The sequence below is a fragment of the Anabrus simplex genome, chromosome 6 (genome assembly GCF_040414725.1).
Source record: "Anabrus simplex isolate iqAnaSimp1 chromosome 6, ASM4041472v1, whole genome shotgun sequence".
Lineage (NCBI taxonomy): Eukaryota > Metazoa > Arthropoda > Insecta > Orthoptera > Tettigoniidae > Anabrus > Anabrus simplex.
The window spans coordinates 345,397,082-345,421,984 of NC_090270.1; the positions used below are offsets into that span (position 1 = coordinate 345,397,082).

Here is a 24,903-nt window from a genome sequence, read left to right on the forward strand (position 1 = left end):
CGGGAGATAGCGACAGCATGGTAATCCCTCCATAGATGGAATATTTTTTCTTTTTTACAAGTGGCTTTACATCGCACTGACAAAGACAGGTCTTATGGCTACACTGAGATAAGAAAGGGCTATGAGTTGGAAGGAAGCGTCCATGGCCTTAATTAAGGTATTGCCTCAGCATTTGCCTGGTGTGAAAATGGGAAATGATGGAAAACCATCTTCAAGGCTGGCAACAGAGGGGTTTCAAACTCACTATCTCCTGAATGGAAGCTCACAGCTAAGTGGACCTAACCGCACGGCCAACTCCCTCAATTTTTATGTGTACTCTATCCACGTGTGCTTACACGGTAAACTGCTGCTCTCTGTTTCCTGTATCACAGATGTATGTTGCTCCTGTTAGCTTTCTTACCTGAGCAATATAGTATTTGGAATTATATTTTCAAAACTGCATACCTTCAGATTACTGATGTATTTAGAAGCAAGCTGCATACAAGATAATATTCTTAAGAGGAAGGTATTTTTCATATCCTTTTTCAATTCAAGCCAGATAATCCTTTTCTTTTCACTATCAAGCTCTGAGTTCTTCAAAATACTCCTTTTATTGCTGGAATAATTGTTGCAAAGGAATCTAGAAAATAAAAGGGAAATAAAAAGTTTAATGTATGGTGTTCAGTCTTGAATTTAATATACATGCACATATGTATATTTTCATTATAGACATTTATGCTTTTCATAACTCAGTCTGCAAGCCTCTGTTAATAAACTAAACACTGCTATTATCCTCTGTTTGTAACTAACACTGTGATCTATTCTGGATCCATTTCTCTCACCTTGAAAACATTAAATAACATCTCTGACCATAATTTTATTTTTACTAGTGGTTTAACGTCACACATCAAAGGCTTTTGGTGATTTAAGGATGGGAAAGGGCAAGGATTGGGAACATAAAGGCTATGGCCTTAATTAAGATACAGTCCCAGTATTTGCTTGGTGTTAAAATGGGAAACAACAGAAAATCATTTTCAGGGTTGCCAATGGTGGGATTCGAACCTACCATCTTCCGAATGTAAGCTGACAGCGCACGGCCGGATCACTTGGTTCATTTCCTTCTCTTACCTTCACTCCCCATCACTTAGGCCAGCCACATCCAAAGTTTACATTCTATACCTAGGCTATATCTCCTAATACCGTTTTTATTAGCAATCATTATTGTTACTTTCATGTCTGGTATCTACACTGGGGTGTGTCCCCTCAAAACAATAATGACCACCACCATCGCCTGTTCATGACGGGAGCTGGAGGGTTGAAGAGCAGGACATGAGGCAGGGAGCAGCGTTCTTTCTCTATTACCTACCCTGGCTTTTGCTCTTTCTAAAAGAATATGCATGCTAATGGCCATTCTCTCAGTGATAATACGAGTTCGGTAACATCAAGTGTTTGTTCTAAACAGTGAAGAGAGTGAAACAACTTGAGTTTTCCATAACACTAATATAAAACATTGGTATTTTAATAATAATATTATTGGCTTTACGTCCCACCCGCAGGAGTTCTTTTATGTGCCAGTAAATCTACCGACACGAGGCTAATGTATCTGAGCACCTTCAAGTACCACCGGACTAAGCTAGGATCGAACCTGCCAAGGTGGGGTCAAAAGGCCAGCGCCTCAACCATCTGAGCCACTCAGCCCGGCAGTATATTTATAGGGGTACATTGTATTTCGATAATAAAAAATACAGACTAGTTATTTAAATCCATGCAGGCAGCAGAAGAAAGTACTAGATATTTATAAGTTTAACCACACACATGTATATTTAAGAACAAATAAATGATACAGGAGACATGATAATGATTGTCTTAAAGTGGGAGAATCCCTGTGGGTGGGGGAGATAGAATAATGACCACACTATCCCCTGCCTGTCGTAAGAGGAAACTAAAAGGGGCCCCAGAGTCTCTGAACTTGGGAGCGTGGCTTGGCGACTACAGGTCCCTCAGCTGAGTCCTGGCATTGCTTCCAGTTACTTGTGCCAAGCTCCTCACTTTCATCTATCTTATTTGACCTACCTTGGTCAACTCTTGTTCTTTTATGACCCCAACGATATTAGGTATCCGAGGCCTAGGGAGTCCTTCATTTTCACGCCCTTCGTAGCCCTTGTCTTCCTTTTGCCGCTATCTTCATTTTTTGAAGTGTCGAGTCCCTTCCATTTTTTCTCTAATTATTGTTATGTAGAGGATGGTTGCCTAGTTGTACTTCCTCTTAAAACAATAATCACCACCACCATCACAATGTGGGAGAATAATGTTAATCAAAAGGAATCATACCTTTCCTGGCTCTTAAAATAGGTGAGAAAATTACCTGAATGAACCCTTTTCTGAACAGTGATACTGACATAAGACTAAATTCACCAACATGTACTAATGTACAGTATTTTAAAAAGAAAGGGACTTTGACATGTTTCACCAAACATATCTGCTTCTCCAATTTCTCTAATCATTGTAATTATGCAGAATATCAAATGGGAGGACATTTCATGTGGAAAATAAATTTAGAGTTCACATTGTATTTACCAATATACAGGAAGGAACTTATCTTGTTCTCCCATGCAGTTTCATAAAATAATTCTACACAGATTTATTAAGAGAAAAGTATTGTGGCACATGTTCCTCTACTGACTTTTTTTTTTTTTTTTTTACAAGTTGCTTTATGTCGCACCAACTCGGATAGGTCTTATGGCGACGATAGGACAGGAAAGGGCTAGGAGGGGGAAGGAAGCGGCCGTGGCCTTAATTAAGGTACAGACCCAGCATTTGCCTGGTGTGAAAATGGGAAACCACGGAAAACCATCTTCAGGGCTGTCGACAGTGGGGTTTGAACCCGCTATCTCCCGAATACTTGATACTGGCTGCACTTAAGCGACTGCAGCTATCGAGCTCGGTCCTCTACTGACTTCTACCTTTGATGTCCATATAAGAATTTAGAGATATTTTTATTATCTCACACTAGTAAATCAAAAGAAAACACATCCATCTCAGTTCATGACTTTTAGCAAAATAGCTTCAGTAATAAGTTAAGAAAGATTGTTTATCAAAACAAAATAAGATCATACCGCACAGCCACTGAGCTGTTTCTGACACTTATGAACTCTGATCAGCTGATATTATTTAAGAGTTAGGAAAAATATGTCTCAGTAGTATTATTATTTGTACTGTTTCAAATAAAACACTGCCTGTTTTATTGATGTCATTTAATCTAGGATGACCCAATCAGTACAACTTGACAATGAATGGCAACGTTACACTAATTAGTGGCCCTTTACAAAAGTCTTTTGTCCTCACAGCGGGTCTCCAGCTGCTTGGTGTTTACCTGGAATAGGTTCCTTCCATAAATTGACTGGCAGGTCTTGCCTTTCACTTTGCTTCACACACACCAGTCACTTCATACGGCAGTTCCCTGTAGTTGGGTTTAAATCCATGTACGTTGGCTAACGCAATGCATAACTGCCATGCACTTGGCTCGTCTCCAGACGAAACATAATTTGCACAGTCAACTCGCATCACTGGTTCACATATTGAACTATTCAACACACATCACTCGGCATGACAACAGAACACAACACCAACCACCAACACATCCTTGTTCACAGTGAGCCTACTTTTATGAGGTTAAAGTCAATACAAATGAGCCAGTTGTTGTAACTATTTTATTTATGAAAATTACGTACATTTTACATTGATCTTACTTTTCGACATAAGTCTCCATCCTATCTATACACTTATGCCACCGGATAGGCAATCTCTTCATCCCATCTTCAAAGAAGGTAGCCGTGCACAAATTGTTTCACCTCCTCATTGGTTGTGAAGTGTTCTCCACCAAGGTGCCCTTCAGTGGCCCAAACATGTAGAAGTCCCATGGTGATAAGCCTGGGTATGGCAGGATAGTCCATTTGTTCGCTGGATTAGTCTTGCTGTGTGGGGTCTGGCATTGTCATGAAGGAGCAGTACAGATCTGATTGGGATGCCACACCTTTTTGACCTGTAGTCAACGCGAACCTGGCCGCAGTAAATGGTCCGACGTTCCTCAAGGAAATCAACCAACAGTATTCCTCTGTAGTCCCAGAAGACCGTGGCCAAAACTTTGCCTGCAGACAACCGCGTCTTGGCTTTCACTGGTGACCCCTCACCGTGCATCCGCCATTCTATACTGGCCCTCTTTGAGGTGGGAGTGAAATGGTGGACCCAGGTCTCATCACAAGTGACAATTCATTTCAAAAAGCGTCACCTTCCGCCTCGTGCCATGTCAGAAGCTCGCGAGAAATTGCAAGCCATGCAGCCTTCTGCTCTTCATTCAGCAGCCTTGGAACCTAACGAGCCGACACCTTTCGGAAGCCCAAGTTCTTCCAGATGATTGTCAAAACACTCCCATGGCTGATCTGAAGCATAGTTGTTTGTGTGATGCGCTGTGATGTTGGTGCAGGGGCAGGATGGGTGTGGCATGTTTACAAATCTCTCACGTCCATCCTTGAATTCATTACACCAGTACTTCTCCTGGGCCCATGAAAGGATTCTGTCCCCGAACTGAGCGTGTAACTGGCGAATGTCAGCATCCCAGAAGTACTAGATGGCAACTACTCTTCAAAGGCGTTTTTCAAGGCTGAAATTAACTATATTATTCCATAACATAGAAGGTCTATCACCATCTAAAGAGGAACTATTGAGTCAACTCTGTCAAGCTAATAACTGTGACGTGCTTTGTATTCAGGAAACGCACAGAAGTGACCATCAACGACGTCCCAAAATTGCTGGTTTACGACTTGTGGCTGAGAGACCACACAGCCAGTACGGAAGTGCAATATTTGTTCGTCCTGACATTCAGGTCTTGTCAACAGCTGTAACAGATCACAATAACATTGAAATAATAACAGTTGAGCTTAGTAATTGCACTATCTCATCAGTGTACAAGCCACCAAGTATTGATTTTTCCTTTATGCCCCCTGATAACTTTTGCAAACAAACTATGAAATTTGTAGTCGGTGATTTCAACAGTCATAGTACAGTTTGGGGTTATGCACATGATGATGGAAATGGGGATGCTGTATTGCTGTGGGCTGATAATTTTCAACTTAACCTTATACATGACAGTAAGCTTCCACCAAGTTTCAACAGTGGTCGATGGAAACGTAGTTATAATCCAGACCTTATTTTCGCCAGTGAACATGTATCTCAGCAGTGTGCGAAATCAGTCTGTTCTCCTCTACCCAACTCTCAACATCACCCTATTATGTGTCAAATAACCACTGTAACACGACCGATTACAGTACCTTTTTGGAGAAGGTTCAATTTCAAAAAGGCTAATTGGGAAAAGTTCAGCAGCATACTTGACAGCTTTATAAGGGAGATTCCTCCAGAACCAGAATCTTACGACACTTTCGTTGATGCAGTATCGAGAGCCTCACATTTATCAATACCCAGAGGTTGCAGAACACATTACTACCAAGGTTTAACTGCTGATGCAAAAATCTACCTAGAGAAGTACCTTGCCCTCTTCAAAGTAAACCCTTTCAGCAAAGAGACACTTTCAGCCGGACATGACTTACTCTCTTCAATATCAGAAAACAAAAGGAAAGCTTGGTTGAAACTGATGGAGGAAACAGATTCCTCAGTTAATAGTCAAAAGGCTTGGAGGCTTCTGAAAAAAATGAACAGTGACCCTACTAAATGCTCAGTCCATGCTAATGTCACAGCTAATCATATTGCTTCACAGTTGCTTAATAATGGCAAATCACGATCAACTATTAGGAAATCAGAGTCAAAAATTGTGACTGGGGAATCTGAGGCTATCAGTACTTTAGCCAGACCATTTAATCTCACTGAATTAGAAACTGGTATTACAATGTGCAAAAATGTTAAAGCTGCAGGTTTGGACGATATCTGCACTGAGCAAATAAAGCACTTCGGTTCTGGAACAAAATTGTGGCTTGTGGAATTATTCAACAAATGCCTAGCATCATACAACATCCCGAAGATTTGGCGGAAGGCACGGGTGATTGCAATCCTAAAACCAGGCAAAAACCCTGAAGATCCAAAAAGTCATAGGCCTATATCTCTTCTATGCCACTTGTATAAAATCATGGAACGAATGATTTTGAATTGCCTCACTGAAGTTATTGACCCACTTCTTATCCCACAGCAGTCAGGGTTTAGACCTGGAAGAAATTGCCCCTCCCAGATTTTGCATCTAACTCAGCACATTGAAGATGGCTTTGAGTTAAAAAAAGTCACAGGCATAGCATTTGTTGATCTCACAGCGGCGTATGACACGGTAAACCATAGACTCCTGTTAAAAAAGCTTCACAATCTTACTAAAGATCTTGAGTTAACACGACTGGTAGCTACACTTCTTCATAACTGCTGATTCTTTGTTGAATTTCAGGGTCGGCGAAGTCGTTGGCGAACTCAAAAGAACGGCTTGCCTCAAGGAAGTGTACTGGCACCTTTGTTATTTAATATATACACAAATGATCAGCCACAGCCTCAAGACACCAAGAGTTTCATCTATGCTGATGACCTTGCTCTCACTGTCCAGTCAGATAGTTTTGAAGCGATAGAATGCACCCTGAAAGCTGCCTTAGAAGAACTCGGCAACTACTATGATCAAAACCAACTTGTGCCAAACCCGAGCAAAACCCAAGTTTGTGCATTCCATTTACGACATCGACAAGCCAACAGAAAACTCGTGACATGGAATGGAGCTAAGCTAGACCACTGCTTCCATCCCAAATACTTGGGCGTCACCCTCGATCGCAGTCTCACCTTCAAGGTGCACTGTATGAATGTAAAACAAAAGGTCTCTTCCAGGAACACACTACTTAGGAAACTTGTTGGATCTACTTGGGGCACACATCCACAAACTGCACTAGCCTTATGTTACTCCGCCGGTGAATATGCCTGCCTAGCTTGGTACAAATCTGCCCATGCAAAACAGATCGATGTGGCACTCAATGAAACTTGTAGAATAATTACTGGTGTCCTGAAGCCAACTCCTCTCGAGAAAATCAATTACCTTGCCGGTATTGCTCCTTGTGATGTCAGGAGAGAGGTTGCTGCTAATAACGAAAGGCTTAAAACAAATCTAATGCCTTCACATCCACTCTTTGGATACCAACCTGCCCAACGAAGACTGAAGTCGAGGAAAGCTTTTTTAACATCTTCAGAACACCTGGAAGGATCATCGGACAAAGTCAGGATTACCAAATGGAAACAAAAGACCCCTGGCCTCTTGAAATGGATGGAACCATGGGAAGTGTTGCCTCCCGGTCACACCGAGGACTGGTTGACTTGGAGGTCCTTAAACAGACTTAGATCTGGAGTGGGTAGAACCAGAGCGAATCTACATAAATGGAACTTCCCCATTGATACGGCCTTTTGTGACTGTGGTGAACTTCAGACAACCAAACACCTGCTATGCTGCCCACTGTGCCCATCAAAATGCACAATGGAAAACTTGGTGCTGGCCAATCCAAATGCCCTTGAAGTGGCCAAATTTTGGGCCGAATCGGTGTGAGATCTGTATGACATATATTGTTGAAGACCTTTTACTTGTATATATCTGTGTATATAGTTTGTTTCTTTTAAACGTAGTATTATTCTGTTGTACTTCTGATTTGAAGAAAGAAAGAAAGAAAGAAAGAAAGAAAGAAAGAAAGAAAGAAAGAAAGAAAGAAAGCAGCTTTAACATTTCTCGGATGAAAAATTTTATGATGATGTAGTGCGCAACATGCAGGTGTACCTCTCTCTCACTCATCGTGAAACTGAATCCTTCTTTCTCCTTCTTTCTTTCAATACAGCCAACTTTGGGCTATGAATACACCAGCTACTTGCCACATTTCTTCCTAAAGGTAATACCCTTGTGTTTACATTCTCTCGAAAGGTTCTTTAACCTTTGGCTCCTCCTTTGCCGCACCAAGATGTTCTGTGGTTTAGCAGATCGTTTCTCTGGATTATCCCTCAGTTCTGCAACTTTCTGTCTGAAGATATTTCTATTCTGAATTTCTGTGGGCGTTGATACCTCCTTCGTTGAGATCTTTATGCACTTCGTTCAACCAGCGGGGATGAGTTTTCCATTTTTCTTGAAGAATAATTAATTTATATGCCAGTCTGTCTGGCTCATTCTCTTCAAATGTCCATAAAATGTCAATCTTCTCCTCCTCATTTTGGTGGTTTTCTTCTCAATTCTCTCATACACTTCCTTGGTGGACCTCAGATCGAAGGTAAATTCTCCAGCGACTTTCTTTGGTCCTGAGATCTTCCTGAGGAACTTTCTTTCCTTTTTTCTCAACTAAGGGGGTCTTCTATCTTAGAAAGTGTCTCCACTGTATAGACACACGCTGGTGAAACTACTGTGCTGTAGTGTCTCAGTTTTGCCTCGAAAGAGAAGGATTTGGATTTGTAAGTATCCTGATTCAGTTTAAAAGCCAATTCCATCTTCCTAGCTCTTTCCTTCATTGCTTCATTCTCATTACCATTGGGGGTTAGAAGTTCACCAAGGTACTTGAATTACATAGTTCTCTTGACATCTCCATATGGTGTCACTATCTTATGGGTAGGATCAATCTTGCAAGTGACAACTCTCATGATTGATCCATATTGAAACTAACTATAAGTAAAATTATCACAAAAATAATTTATTTTATTATCACCACCTATTCAATACAATCATGTGCTAAGTGGTTGAAATCTACATAATACTATATAAACTTCTCAGGGACATGTTTCACCGCTTGTTAAGGGCATCATCAGCCTGTAGGTAACCTTCAGGTCAAATGTATGAATCATTATCTATCCATACATGGTTTATAATGAGAATTACGTTACACATTAAAGACCTTTTAAATTTACATGCTACAATTATAATATAAAAAGATACCACATTGCACATTATGAGTATCGAGAATTGATAGTGTCTTATACACGTGAAAATTAGAAGCTTATTAGTGTTGTTCCTTTTAGATTCTAAAAAAGTCCAAAGTTAAAATGGATCCTCTTCATAATAACTTGCAGATCATGGGGATAGTAACAGTCTTGATTAAAGAGTGTAATCTTTCTTGGGTACATTTGTCCCAATGCTCAATGTACACTGACTGACAGAGCAAATGCAACACCAACAAGGAGTGGTTCGAAAGGGATGAAAGTTGGGGAAAAAGCAGAGACGGCACGGACGAATAATTGATGTTTATTTCAAACCGATATGCAGGTTACACAATGTGCACGGCATCGACTCAGTAGGATGTAGGACCACCGGGAGCGGCGATGCACGCAGAAACACGTCGAGGTACAGAGTCAATAAGAGTGCGGATGGTGTCCTGAGGGATGGTTCTCCATTCTCTGTCAACCATTTGCCACAGTTGGTCGTCCGTACGAGGCTGGGGCAGAGTTTGCAAACGGCATCCAATGAGATCCCACACGTGTTTGATTGGTGAGAGATCCGGAGAGTACGCTGGCCACGGAAGCATCTGTACACCTCGTAGAGCCTGTTGGGAGATGCGAGCAGTGTGTGGGTGGGCATTATCCTGCTGAAACAGAGCATTGGGCAGCCCCTGAAGGTACGGGAGTGCCACCGGCCGCAGCACATGCTGCACGTAGCGGTGGGCATTTAACGTGCCTTGAATACGCACTAGAGGTGACGTGGAATCATACGCAATAGCGCCCCAAACCATGATGCCGCGTTGTCTAGCGGTAGAGCGCTCCACAGTTACTGCCGGATTTGACCTTTCTCTACGCCGACGCCACACTCGTCTGCGGTGACTATCACTGACAGAACAGAAGCGTGACTCATCGAAGAACACGACGTTCCGCCATTCCCTCGTCCAAGTCGCTCTAGCCCGGCACCATGCCAGGCGTGCACGTCTATGCTGTGGAGTCAATGGTAGTCTTCTGAGCGGACGCCGGGAGTGCAGGCCTCCTTCAACCAATTGACGGGAAATTGTTCTGGTTGATATTGGAACAGCCAGGGTGTCTTGCACATGCTGAAGAATGGCGGTTGACGTGGCGTGCGGGGCTGCCACTGCTTGGCGGCGGATGCGCCGATCCTCGCGTGCTGACGTCACTCGGGCTGCGCCTAGACCCCTCGCACGTGCCACATGTCCCTGCGCCAACCATCTTCGCCACAGGCGCTGCACCGTGGACACATCCCTATGGGTATCGGCTGCGATTTGACGAAGCGACCAACCTGCCCTTCTCAGCCCGATCACCATACCCCTCGTAAAGTCGTCTGTCTGCTGGAAATGCCTCCGTTGACGGCGGCCTGGCATTCTTAGCTATACACGTGTCCTGTGGCACACGACAACACGTTTTACAATGACTGTCGGCTGAGAAATCACGGTACGAAGTGGGCCATTCGCCAACGCCGTGTCCCATTTATCGTTCGCTACGTGCGCAGCACAGCGGCGCATTTCACATCATGAGCATACCTCAGTGACGTCAGTCTACCCTGCAATTGGCATAAAGTTCTGACCACTCCTTCTTGGTGTTGCATTTGCTCTGTCAGTCAGTGTACATGTTCGTGATAAAATTAATGTCAATTAATTATAAACAACAGCTGGATATTTAAGAATAAATTAGATAAGATTGAGTATTGTTGTTAAATATTGTAATTTTTTAAATATACGATTATATGTTTTCTGTCGCATAAAGTGGTATCACGATTCCAAGTTGAAGCTGCTGCTTAAATGTGAAATTGTGTCCTTGACATTTACAAACAGTCATGTGTGAATAGTCTTTCTTGTTGATGTGAGAGGGATATTGTCTGTAATGAATTAAAAGAGAAGTTAAAATTAGTATTTTGAAGCACACATATTGACAAGAAAGTTCAAGTAGGTAGCTAATATGTCAATTGAGAAGTAACTCGTCAAGGTTATACTAGGTAGATCTGACTGTTCCAGCAGCTCCTGCCTGACTAACATTTCTATTCCTGGTGTTATACTTGTGCGGTGTATATATATATCGTATGGCTTTACAAGTACACAAAAAAATCTAATATCAAATGGAAATGTCCAAATTTGACAACCAGTCCAGAGCAGTTAAAATTGAAATAATTGATAAAGAGATTCAACCTATTCAATACAAAAGAATAAGAAATGTAGTGAATTACATTCCCATTTAATAATTGGTAGAAATGGTACTGGTTACGACCCTAGTCCAGGTCATTATCAGCCGATTAAGACAAAAAACAATGCATAGGATCAGTAGAAGAGGTGAAATAAAAATGAAATGGGGGTGGACACCTCTTCTACTGATCCTATGCATTGTTTTTCGTCTTAATCGGCTGATGATGACCTGGACTAGGGTTGAAACCGGTACCATTTCTACCAATTATTAAATGGGAATGTAATTCACTACATTTCTTATTCTTTTGTATTGAATAGGTTGAATCTCTTTATCAATTATTTCAATTTTAACTGTAATATTCTTCAATACGGAACAATGAATTTTTTTTACTTTAAATACAGTCCAGAGCACTCGGAGTCACTTGGTGAAGAAGCCTCAGATCACCGTTAAATGCTCGAAGTGGGCACTCCTTAACAATGAGTTCCATTGTCTGCTCCTCCACTCCACAGTCACAGTCAGCAGATGAACGGAAACCCCATTTCTTCAATATGTAGCCACACCTCCCTTGACCCATCCTAATTTGGTTCAGCTTTGACCAGGTTTGATGCGGCAGTTGGAATCCTTCAACCTTCTTTGTTGGATCTTGAACCAAGCGAGCACTGTTGGGTGGATGTTCATGCCAACGTTGTTGCCACTCAGAGGTCATGTCGAAAGAACTGATACTTTTAAAATCAGTCCAGGGTGGTTTGCGTGATTTCAGACGAGTTGTTGGTGGGTGTTGTAGAGCATTGTACAAAGGAGAGTTCTTATGAGAAGAGATCTTGAACAAGTTTACCTTAGCTGCTTTCCTCGGGCCGATGACCTTCGATGTTAGGCCCCTTTAAACAACAAGCATCATCATTATCATCAAGCTGCTTTCCTCCTTAGATCTGGCGGGGCAGTATTAGCTAAGACAGGTATCCACTGAATGGGAGTAAATCTGACAGTACCAGTGATAACTCTCATTAAGCTGGACATCAATCTTTGTTGTGTGAATGCTGTTTTGCCATACAGAAGCACAGTATTCACCAGCAGAATACACAAGAGCGAGTGCAACAGTGCGTAGGGTATTGGCGTCTGCACCCCAGCTACTTCCGGCAATCTTGCGGAGTAGATTCACTCTGGAGCCAAGTTTCTTAGATAACGTGATGCACTGTTGTTTGAATATCAAGTACAGATCCAGAGTGATTCCTAGATATTTGGGATTGTAGTTATGCAGTACTTCGGTTCCGTTGAAAGTCACATGTAGCTTCCTATGGGCTTCCTTATTATCTAGATGGAATGCAGTAACCTCAGTTTTATTTGGGTTAGGTTGAAGTCTCCATTTATGGAAGTAGTCATTCAATTTCGTCAGATCACTTGTCAATACATTCTCACAGTGCATGAGACCTTTACTCTGGAAGACTAACGCTAGGTCATCTGCATACTGGACTTTCAATGAGTGAATGTCTGGCATATCATGAATATACAAGTTAAACAGAATGGGGGCCAGAACTGGACCCTGAGGTAGGCCATTGTTTAGAGCCCTCCATCTGCTAGATTGTCCGTTCAGAAACACCTTAAAGCATCTGTCAGAGAGCATATTAGTAGTATAATTGGATGGTTGTGCCGCCTCCTCCTCACCCCGCGAGAAATTTGAATTTTGGCGGGAGATTTGAATTTTGGCGGGAAATTTGAATTTTGGCGCGAGATTTGAATTTGTAAACAAAGCCACGTGCTTTTTGACAGCTGTCATCGACAACAACGCATCGCTAACCTCACTGCTGCCATCTTGACGGGCCTAAACCTCAGTGGTACCAACGTAACCTAACTAGCGCGAGATTTGAATCGGTAAACAAATCCACGTGTTTTTTGACACGCGCTTTTTGACAGACAACAACGCATCGCTAACCTCACTGCTGCCATCTTGATGGGCCTAAACCTCAGTAGTACCAACTTAACCTAACTAGCGCGAGATTTGAATAGGTAAACAAATCCACGTGTTTTTTGACAGCCACGTGCTTTTTGACAGACAACAACGTATCGCAAACCTCAGTGCAGCCATCTTGACGGACCTAAACCTTAGTGGCACCAACTTAACCTCACTAGCGCGAGATTTGAATCCGTAAACAAATCCACGTGCTTTTTTGACAGCTGTCATCAGCCATCTTTAAACTACAGAGCACAATGCTGCCCTCTTTATCGCAGTAGCTGCAAATTCATCACCTGTCTTCCGCAGTGCTGCCATCTTAATGGGCCTAAACCTTATTGCTACCAACTTAACCTTACTAGCGTGAGATTTGAATCGGTAAACAAAGCCAAGTGAATTTTTTGACAGCTGTCATCCGCCATCTTTAATCAAGAGAGCGCCGTGCTGCACTCTATGTGGTGGCGGCAAAGTCAAAGTGCTTTACAAACTCACGTGCTTTTGTCATCCGCCATCTTTAATCCAGAGAGGACCGTGCTGCCCTCTTTGTGGCGGTGGCAAATTCCATGTGCTCTTGTTTGGGAAACATACTCACGTGCTTTTTTCTGACAGCTGTCATCCGAACAGAGCACCGTGCTGCCCTCATGCGGGGCAATTTTGTTAGCTGTCATCCGCCATCTTTAATGAACAGAGCACCATGCTGCCATCTTTGTGGTGGTGGCGAATTCTACAAGTGCACTCTTTGTGGTGGTAGCAAATTCCACATCTGCCATCTTTAATCTACAGAGCACTGTGACGCACTATTTGTTGTGGCGGACAATTTAAAAGAACATGTCAAGGAATACCTTTGTTCTGAAAGAAAAAATAATAAGACTACAGTTCTGAACAGCTTGCGTAAGATAGCGATTGTTATAACCTCCTTTTTCCCTGCTCTGTCAAGGCATAGCTTTATCGAGCATACAACGCGATCTTATGCATAAGACAACACACATATCGCATACCCGCAGTGATGCATGTTTAGACTTGAACACACGTACTACTGTTCAAAACTTATTACAACTTGAACCGCATACTAGAGTTCGATGTTGTTGAACACTGCATTGTATGACTAGAATCAAACACAGTTTAGAAAGAAAAAATTATCTTCTCAACATACTTACTAAGCTGCTCTTCCTCCTCTGTCAAGGTACATCTCTATCGAACGTGCATCGCAAAAGCAAGAGTATTGCAAGTTTAGACTTGAACACATACTACCGTTCAAAAACATATATACATACTAGAGTTCGATGTTGTTGAACACTGTATTGTAAGACTAGAATCAAACACTGTTTAGAAAAAGAAAAAAATTCTCTTTTCAACATACTTACCGAACTAGACAATAACATACTTACGAATCTGCTCAACACCTTTTTTCTTGCTTTTCTTCTTTGAGTAATAAACAAAACTCTATCTTGCAAATAAGGAGCGGGAAGAAGGTCATACCTAATCTAAAATAAAAGAATATGCCAATTCTACATTATTTATTTACATCTTGTATGTACAAGTTTTATCTCGAATCATTTTACCGTAGTGATGTTTGTGTACTTCTCCTATCCTCGACACAATTCTTGAATGTACAAGTTTAAACTTGCCGTACTACGCTCTCAGCGTACCTCTCCCTATCTTTATACAATATGTACAGTGAATTGTGATGTAAGACAGCTTAACGTATATATTACAAAGTACACACCTCTAGCATAATGATTTTCCCACACGCACACACACACACACACACACAAGCATCTGCTTTATGTAAAGTAGTACCTATTAACACTACTATGCCCCCAGGCTAGAGTGTTGGTAGAATTTGGAATGACAAACCGTTTGCAATCAACATTATTAAGGGCTACCTTACTAATTAAATGAGTGTACAACTGGTGCTTCTTGCTTCTAATGACGGACATTTGCTTATGCAAAATAGGTGGATTACTTTTAATGCAATTGTTATAGTTTTCGAAACTTAGCTGATGCTGAACGACATTCTTTTTAATCCCCTTCAATCTCTTTATTTGTAGTTCATTTAAGAATTTTATGCAATATGACTTGGATTTAGTACCTACAAATGAATCGATAATATTTCCAGCACATTCATCTTTCATTTTACCTAGAACCTTTTTGTTCACTAGCGGTAGATAATATTGATTATTTGCAGGATAGTTACTAGTATCAAACCTACCCAAGTCTGGCTTTATATCATTGTAATAGTCACCAGTTTTGATTTGATAAATAAATGAATCGGTATCTGTGTAGAGCAATTGCGCATTATGCGTGTACTTCATCATATAATCGGAATGGAATTCATACATGAGTGTTTTAGCCAATTCAAGTACTGCAAAGCGGACATAAGTAGGTTTGTCGTACTTAACCCTAACATGATTCATCTGTATAATAACTAAATTCTCATGTGTGATGGTACAGCTGTGGAAATTTGGTTTACTTATTAAATAGTTAGCACCATACCTTTTCTTAATATTTTCCCAGTTTGTAATCAATTTTACATCAACGCATTTGTCAACATTTTCCATAGTCTTACCAAACACACTGTTATTCATGAGCTTGTAGAAATCTTTCTCAAACTCGTTAACTGCATTTGTTCTTAAATTATTATTCAGATCGATATATGGCTTTAGCCACGGTGACTGATAAAATTCCAGTACGCGATGAATTTTGGATAACTTCAAACCATGCTGCAAACACTGTTTTAAATTTCCGTAATGAATGATATACTTAGATTTATCACACAAATTAGCAATTAGCATTTTCGTCGTTGATGCGATGTACAGGGGCTTCATATTTTCAGGGCAGAACGGTAAGTCATTATGAGAAGTGTGTAACTCTTTAGGATACTGTAAGTCAACTTCGAGGAAATAGCCTTTATCAGCTTCATCGCCTAGGGCGTGCAGCTGTAAAGCATCAATTTCGCACTGCGTTAGCCAGCGGAAACCGCTCACCGGTAGATGCTGACTCATGGCCCACCCATACTGATTGTTAGCATCGAGATAAACAATATACTGAGATTCCTGACTAGAATCGAAACTCTGCACGTACTTATTATTTGCCTTAGAATACCGCCCGCTGCACTGACTTAGACCGCCTCGAATAGACGATTTTATAAAGTGCACCATATCAATATCAGTTAGCAGTTCCAAATTCACCTGCGTGTATTTTAACATCGCATCCCAACTTAATCCAGGCACTGTAAAATACTGACATGGGTCAAGGCTGTAGGTTTTCTTGCAAACACAGCGAAAATTTTCAAAAACATCAGCTAACAAAAGTACATCCGTTTTTAAATATAAGTCTGAGTATTCACCTAGCGCTTGAATGTGGAACTGCTCCCAGATATGTATTGCATGTAAATAGTCATCATCACTAATATCTGCTGAATTCAGCAAGCTGTAAAAGGATTGTTTCGACGGTAAGGCACGTTCTTCGAGGCGTTCTAAGCAGTCAAGATATTCATAACAAAAAACACCCTTACGCCTAAGTAAATTAAACTGCGCTTCTTCAGGAAAAACGCATCGAATTTCCGTGAATTGTACTGGCTGTAAATGACTAGAAAGTTTATCGAGGCTACTCGCCATAAAGCGAAACGAGTCAAGGAATCTCTGTTTCATAGAATGCTCCGCATCTACTTTTACGGACTTTGTAAACGCAATGTACCGCTCTTTATTCTGAGGGATTATATCTACTTTTTCATCTGAAGCTCCAAATTGTGAAATGATGAAATGTGAGTCGTAACCAGATAAGTTATGAAAAATTACAGGGATAAATTTTGGAACTCTGTACTTAAGATTACAGCTATTATGAGCGGAAACCAGTTAAATGATCATAGTCAAAAACTTTAGGCTCATTTTCGGAAAATTCGCCATCACAAATGCTACACTTTGTAGCACGTTCATGTTCATTTAACTAAATTTCAGTGTGTGGTTTCATAGGAATATTACTATGTAGAATAAGACCAAGATGTACTGCATCACTTTCAAGTCTTTCTAAAAATACTTTTGCAGCATCAGGTCCTCGATATAGCTCTAACTTGTTAAGCGTACTATCATAACTACACTTGATGTAATACGCAAAGCTATACGGGACATGCATGTGCGTGGTATTAGTGAAAGAGTTGTCAGGATTAGGTGAGCATGTGCTGCATGGCGTGAGGATGGCTTCAAAGTCTGCATAAATCACGAAAGGCACCCACATCTGCTTGTGAAAATTTGTAAATTTTAAAACATCATTGCCCGTAGTAGGTATCTCTGTATATACATGATTGCAGTCATTCTTGGAATGCTTCGTTATCTGATCTTCAGTTCTAAAATACTGCAAGCATCCATCACATAGCCACTTTTTACACCTTTCTTTGGACAACTGACTACCAACAAGTCTACCCAGATTTTTAATCCAGCAAAAGTGGCTATTCTCACTGTTTTCGATATAAAGTAAGTTAACATGGGTACTCTTCTTATTACATGTATAATACAGAGGACGTACTACAGACTTTTTCTCTACACTATACACATTAATGCTAATGTTATTTAGTTCCTCAAAGCGCTTAATATCCTTTAACTGCACAGGAAATTCTATACTATCGAAATTTAGTTGCGTTGAATAGTGTGGATACGATGATGTTCTATTCGCTACATTCGATTTAGCAGGATTTAAAGCCGACATCACCGCCCATGCAAAACATGCTTCGTCATTGTTTTGGATGTTTACAACAGCTTTTCTTTGCTGAATCCATATTGGCAGCTCGATGTGCGAAGATCCTCGCATAGGATTGTACTTATTGATGTTAACTTCTAGATACATTATTTCAACTAAAGCCCACCCTGATTCCTTTTCCTGAAATTCCTCGCTCTTAGTTGAAATAATGTTCGAGACATCCCTAAGTACATCACCAAAATTAGTTGACTGACTTAAGACAAAATTTTTCGTATTAAATGATTTAATGTCCGTTATTTCCGATTCATCCATGCTTTTAATGTACAAGGCGAAAAGTTCAAAATTAACTTTAAATAAATTTTGATTGGACAAAGTTTTAGCGAGAAGCTGTTGTACATCCGGTTGAACACATTTTAAAAAGTTTGAAGTGCTCTGAACCTTTTGACTGGCACGAATTCTACAACTAAAAATCCTGCTTTTAAATGCAGTATTAATTTCCTTGATGTTTGCATTACAGCCACTTCTACTAGCATTATTTTTATGCTCATTACTGCGTAAGTGCCCCTGAAAATGCGAAGATGGTACATCAGTGTTACAGTGCTCGTAGTGAATAGTTTGAAGTTCATGATTTTTTCTAGGTTTTTTACTACTAGTACTTTCTACAGCTACATCCGTTTTTTTACGCTTTTCTCCTATTACCTGAGGGTTATAGTTGCAAGTAGATACCTGATGCGCTTCTACTAAGTGAGCCTCGTATCGCTCTACGTTAGCAAAATACACACCACAAACTTTACATAAAGCAGATGTTATGCTAGGGTGTTTTGATTTCATATGGCGCATGAAGTTATCTTGCCTTGTAAACGTTACATTGCATTCCTCACAGCAGGTGAACATCTGAAAGGAGAACCACCAATAGAGATTAGGCGAAAGTTGCTATGTTCGAAATAAACCAAGTTTCAACCTATAGAAGTCAGACATTGCTGAAAGTTTGAAATTATAAGATTAACCTCTTCTACAGCATGTGGATTAAAGAGAACAACTATTTATGATTAGACTAAAGTTACGATGTTCGGAAGAAACCAAGTTTCAACCTATAGAGGTCGGACATTGCTGTGAGTTTGAAATTATAAGATTGACCTCTTCTACAGCATGTGGATTAAAGAGAACAACTATTTATGATTAGACTAAAGTTACGATGTTCGGAAGAAACCAAGTTTCAACGTATAGAGGTCGGACATGGCTGTGAGTTTGAAATTATAAGATTAACCTCTTCTACGGCATGTGGATTGAAGAGAACAACTATTTATCAATAGAGATTAGCTTAAAGTTACAATGTTCGGAAGAAACTAAGTTTCAACGTATAGAGGTCAGACATTGCTGTAAGTTTGAAATTATAAGATTAACCTCTTCTATAGCATGAGGATTAAAGAGAACAACTATTTATCAATACACTAAAGTTACGATGTTCGGAAGAAACCAAGTTTCAACCTATAGAAGTCAGACATTGCTGTGAGTTTGAAATTGTAAGATTAACCTCTTCTACAGCATGTGGATTGAAGAGAATAACTATTTATCAATAGACTAAAGTTACTATGTTCGTAAGAAACCAAGTTTCAACCTATAGAGGTCAGACATGGCTGTGAGTTTGAAATTACAAGATTAACCTCTTCTACAGCATGTGGATTGAAGAGAATAACTATTTATCAATAGACTAAAGATACGATGTTCGGAAGAAACCAAGTTTCAATGTATAGAGGTCGGACATGGCTCTGAGTTTGAAATTATAAGATTAACCTCTTCTATAGCATGAGGATTGAAGAGAACAACTATTTATCAATAGAGATTAGCTTAAAGTTACAATGTTCCTAAGAAACCAAGTTTCAACATATAGAGGTCAGACATACCTTAAAATCTTCGCGCTGCAAACTGTTACTCGGATGAATAAAATGCGCACGTTCAAGCCTGAAACTCGAGCGATAATATTCTGGTCGTACCTAAAAAGAACAAACATATATGAATGTAGTGTAGGGTACGTCAGCTAGACTAGCTATCTTTACAACTCGAAGTTCGAAACATACCTTAAAAATGCACGTGCTGCAGAATGTTACTCGGATGAATAAAATGCGTGCGTTCAAGCCTGAAACTCGAATACCTAAAAAGAACAAACATATATGAATGTAGTGTAGGAATATATATAAAAGGGTACATCAGCTAGCCTAGCTATCTTTACAACACAAAGTTCGAAACATACCTAAAAATGTTCGCGCTGCAGACTGTTACTCGGATGAATAAAATGCGTACTTTCAAGCCTGTAACTCGAATGATAATATTCTAGTTGTACCTAGAAAAGAAAATATATGAATGTAGATGTTTATTACCTAGCGCAGAAGTTGCTTTGCAAACAGTAACTAACAGTTCAGGCTTACCTTAAGCTGAAGACTGAAGAATAATATTCACAGCAGACAGTACTTAGACGGGGGATGTGCACGTAATAAACACACACAAAGAACTGTGAGCGCTTCACGCAGACTGCAGCGAGTAAATATGCTGCTTGTTACCAAGCGGATGTGAAAGTCGCTGACAACTGCAGTACAGTGAAGAGCTCTCCTGAGTGCCTTACGCTGAGTTCTGCAGGCTGACGTATTTAAGCCAGGATCGAACCTGCTGTTGATGCCGAGGTGTCAGAATTTAAGAGTTCTGCAGTGGATCGAGCCTTAGAAAGTTAGCGCGCGATCCTCGACCTCTGGACTTAAACGGGAGGGTACTAAGCTAAGCAAGAAGCCGACATCCGCAGTATTCCTTACCTGTAGGCACTTAAAGGTATTGAGCTAAGACCGCATCCGGCTAGATCATGTAATTACACGTAATGACGATCGCGCAGGTCCCTCGCCTAACATTTGCTTTTTTTACAGCTTCCGACAGTAGGGGTTCGAACCCGCTATCTCCCGAAGTAGCGAGAATGATTGCGGGTACAAGAGTGTTGAGGGTGATTCATTTGTCGGATGGAGGCGATCCTACTGTTGCATATTACATTCTCAGGTAGTTTCGAATAACCAGAGGGCGTGCAAAAAGCCAGCATTAAGTAAGGGCATGTAACGCTGTTGATGGGGACGTTATTTTTTTTGCTAGGGGCTTTACGTCGCGCCGACACAGATAGGTCTTATGGCGACGATAGGATAGGAAAGGTCTAGGAGTTGGAAGGAAGCGGCCGTGGCCTTAATTAAGGTACAGCCCCAGCATTTGCCTGGTGTGAAAATGGGAAACCACGGAAAACCATTTTCAGGACTGCCGATAGTGGGATTCGAACCTACTATCTCCCGGATGCAAGCTCACAGCCGCGCGCCTCTACGCGCACGGCCAACTCGCCCGGTGATGGGGACGTTAAACCTTGTGCAGACTCCTTCGAAAATGATTGTGAGTACAAGATGTTGATGGCGATTCATCTGTCGGATGGAGGTGATAAGCTGTGTGCAGGCTTCTTCGGTAGGAGTAGGCTATGTGCCGGCACCGGGTTTTACCCTCTCCCTACTGTTGTATATTACATTCTTAGGTAGTTTCAAATAATCAGACGGTGTGCAAAAAGCCAGCATTAAGTAAGGGTATATAACGCTGTTGATGGGGACGTTAAACCTTGTGCAGACTCCTCCGAAAATGATTGTGAGTACAAGATGTTGATGGTGATTCATCTGTCGGATGGAGGCGATAAGGTGTGTGCATGCTTCATCGGTAGGAGTAGGCTATGTACCGGCACCGGGTTTTACCCTCTCCCTACTGTTGCATATTATATTCTCAGGTAGTTTCGAATAACCAGAGGGCGTGCGAAAGTGGTGGTGATTGGTGGCAGTGATTATTGTTTTAAGAGGAAGTACAACTAGGCAACCATCCTCTACATAACACTAATCAGAGTGAAAAATGGAAGGGATCCGACATTTCGAACAATGAAGATATCGGCCAAAGGAAGACAAGGGCCACGAAGGGCGTGAAAATGAAAGACTCCCTAGCCCTCGCAAAGCTAATAGCGTCGGGGTCGGAAAAGAACAAGAGTTGACCAAGGGAGGTCGGATAGGATAGATGAAAGTGAGGAGCCTGGCACAAGTAAGTGGAAGCAATGCCAGGACTCAGCTGAGGGCCCCGTGGTCGCCAACCCACGCTCCAAAGTTCAGAGCCCCTGGGGCGGGCGTGCGAAAAGCCAGCATTAAGTAAGGGCATATAACGCTGTTGATGGGGACGGTAAACCTTGTGCAGACTCCTTCGAAAATGACTGTGAGTACAAGATGATGATGGTGATTCATCTGTCGGATGGAGGCGATAAGCTGTGTGCTGGCTTCAGCGGTAGAAGTAGGCTATGTGTCGGCACCGGGTTTTACCCTCTCCCTACTATTGTATATTACATTCTTAGGCAGTTTCGAATAACCAGAGGGTGTGCAAAAAGCCAGCATTAAGTAAGGGTATATAATGTTGTTGATGGGGACGTCAAAACTTGTACAGGCTCCTTCAACAGGAGTAGCCTATATGCCGGTACCGTGCAGGCTCTTTCAATAGGAGTAGGCTATGTGCTAACACTAGGTTATACCCTCTCCGTACAATCATAATATTTTATCTTAAGAACATACACCAGAAGGAATTACTAACACGATTAAGAAAATGTTCCGTGAGTTACAAGTAGCTTATCATACACGCACTGTCCTCGCTGAAGGTTACTACAGTCGGAAGACTAGCGTACAATTTCAGTCAACGCATGCATTCCGTACCTCACTCTGACTGACTGCGCTGATACAACTTCAAAGACAGTGTTCTAAGCAGCGGAACAAAAATCGAACAACGAATGATGTAACCCGGTGTGAGCACATAGCCTGTTCCTAAAGCTTAACACTGTAAATGTTAGGAGCTCCTTTTTTACAGGTAGATGTGGTTCCTAACGTAACAGGACCGGGGTTAAAAATATGTTTTACAGCCGAGTGCCCCCTCCTGACGCAAGATTTTAAATCGCAAGAATTTGTTTTACGGCTAGATGCCCTTCCTGACGCTGAAAGACCAGGATTTAGCCAGTTACCCTTCCTGATGTAACAAGACTAGAATTTATTTTTAGGCTGCACTTGGCTAGAAATAGACACACGAAATTATTATATATAGGAAGAGAATTGCCGGCTCCTACGGTTCGGTTTAGTGTGTTGCCTCTCACCCGGCAGTCTCAGGTTCGATTCTCTTAGAACGAAGGTGCACCCCAAACACATCAATCAATGTTCTGATCATATGTTGTATCGAGTACAGTTTTCGATTATACTCTTAATCACTTCTTTTGTAATATAATCTTCAAGTATTCGATAAAGCTATACCTTAACAGAGCAGGGAAAAGGAGGTTATAACAATCGCTATCTTACGCAAGCCGTTCAGAACTGTAGTCTTTTCTTCTCCTAGAACAAAGGTATTCCTTGACATGTTCTTTTAAATTGTCCGTACTACGATCAAGAGCGCAGCACGGTGCTCTCAGATGGCGGATGTGGAATTTGCCGCCACCACATGTCGAAGAATAAAGATGCCAACACGATGCTCTCTTGGCAGCTTTTCAAATTGCCCGCATGATAGCAGCACGATGCTCTTTTGATTAAAGATGGTGGATGACAGCTGTCAAAAAAGCACGTGGGTTTGTAAAGCACGTGGAATTCGCCACCACCACAAAGAGGGCAGCACGGTGCTCTCTAGATTAAAGATGGCGGATGATAGCTGACAGAACTTTTCAAATTACCCGCTACTACAGAGAGCAGCATAGTGCTCTGTAGTTTAAAGACGGCGGATGTCAGCTGACGCAAGAGGGCAGCACGGTGCTCTCTAGATTAAAGATTTTGGATGACAAAAAGCACGTAGCCGCCACCACATGTCAAAGAATAAAGATGCCAACACGATGCTCTCTTGGCAGCTTTTCAAATTGTCCGCCACCACAGAGTGCAGCGCGGCGCTCTGTAGATTAAAGATGGCGGATGACAGCTGTTAAAAAAGCACGTGAGTTTGTTTCCAAACAAGAGCACGTGGAATTTATCACCACCACAAAGATGGCAGCACGGTGCTCTCTAGATTAAAGATGGCGGATAATAGCTGACAGAAGTTTTCAAATTACCCGCTACTACAGAGAGCAGCATAGTGCTCTGTAGTTTAAAGATGGCGGATGTCAGCTGATGCAAGAGGGCAGCACGGTGCTCTCTAGATTAAAGATGGCGGATGACATAAAGCACGTGGCTTTGTTTCCAAACAAGAGCACATGGAATTTGCCGCCACCACATAGAGTGCAGCACGGTGCTCTGTTGATTAAAGATGGTGGATGGTAGCTGTCAGAAAAGCACATAGGTTTGTTTCCAAACAAGAGCACGTGGAATTTGCCGCCACCACAAAGAGGGTAGCACGGTGCTCAAAGATGGCTGCTGTCACGTAGAATTGCCTGCCACCACATTTCAATAGTATCTAGCTAAAGAGGGCAGCACGGTGTTCAAAGATGGCTGCTGTCAAAAAGCATTTTTCAAATTATCCGCCACCACATTTCAAAGGTAAGTAGCTAAAGAGGGTAGCACTATGCTCTCTTGATTAAACATGGCGGATGACAGCTGTCAGAAAAAAGCACGTGAGTTTGTTTCCCAAACAAGAGCACATGGAATTTGCCACCGCCACAAAGAGGGCAGCACGGTCCTCTCTGGATTAAAGATGGCGGATGACAAAAGCACGTGAGTTTGTAAAGCACTTCGACTTTGCCGCCACCACATAGAGTGCAGCACGGCGCTCTCTTGATTAAAGACGGCGGATGACAGCTGTCAAAAAATTCACGTGGCTTTGTTTACCGATTCAAATCTCACGCTAGTGAGGTTAAGTTGGTAGCAGTAAGGTTTAGGCCCATTAAGATGGCAGCACTGCGGATGACAGGTGACGAATTTGCAGCTACTGCGATAAAGAGGGCAGCATTGTGCTCTGTAGTTTAAAGATGGCTGATGACAGCTGTCAAAAAAGCACGTGGATTTGTTTACCGATTCAAATCTCGCGCTAGTGAGGTTAAGTTGGTACCACTAAGGTTTAGGTCCGTCAAGATGGCTGCACTGAGGTTTGCGATACGTTGTTGTCTGTCAAAAAGCACGTGGCTGTCAAAAAACACGTGGATTTGTTTACCTATTCAAATCTCGCGCTAG

General features: G+C 41.6%; 1 protein-coding gene across 5 annotated transcripts in view; it reads right to left on the minus strand.

Annotated features, from left to right (window-relative positions):
• The window catches only part of LOC136875367 (cyclin N-terminal domain-containing protein 1), a 265,579-nt gene that overhangs the window by 166,209 nt on the left and 74,467 nt on the right, over positions 1-24,903 (minus strand). For all 5 annotated transcript variants that reach the window (XM_067148918.2, XM_067148920.2, XM_067148922.2 and 2 more), the window contains exon 3: positions 445-619. In XM_067148918.2, coding sequence (XP_067005019.2) covers positions 445-619 — 175 coding nt within the window. The remainder of the gene's footprint in view (positions 1-444; positions 620-24,903) is intronic.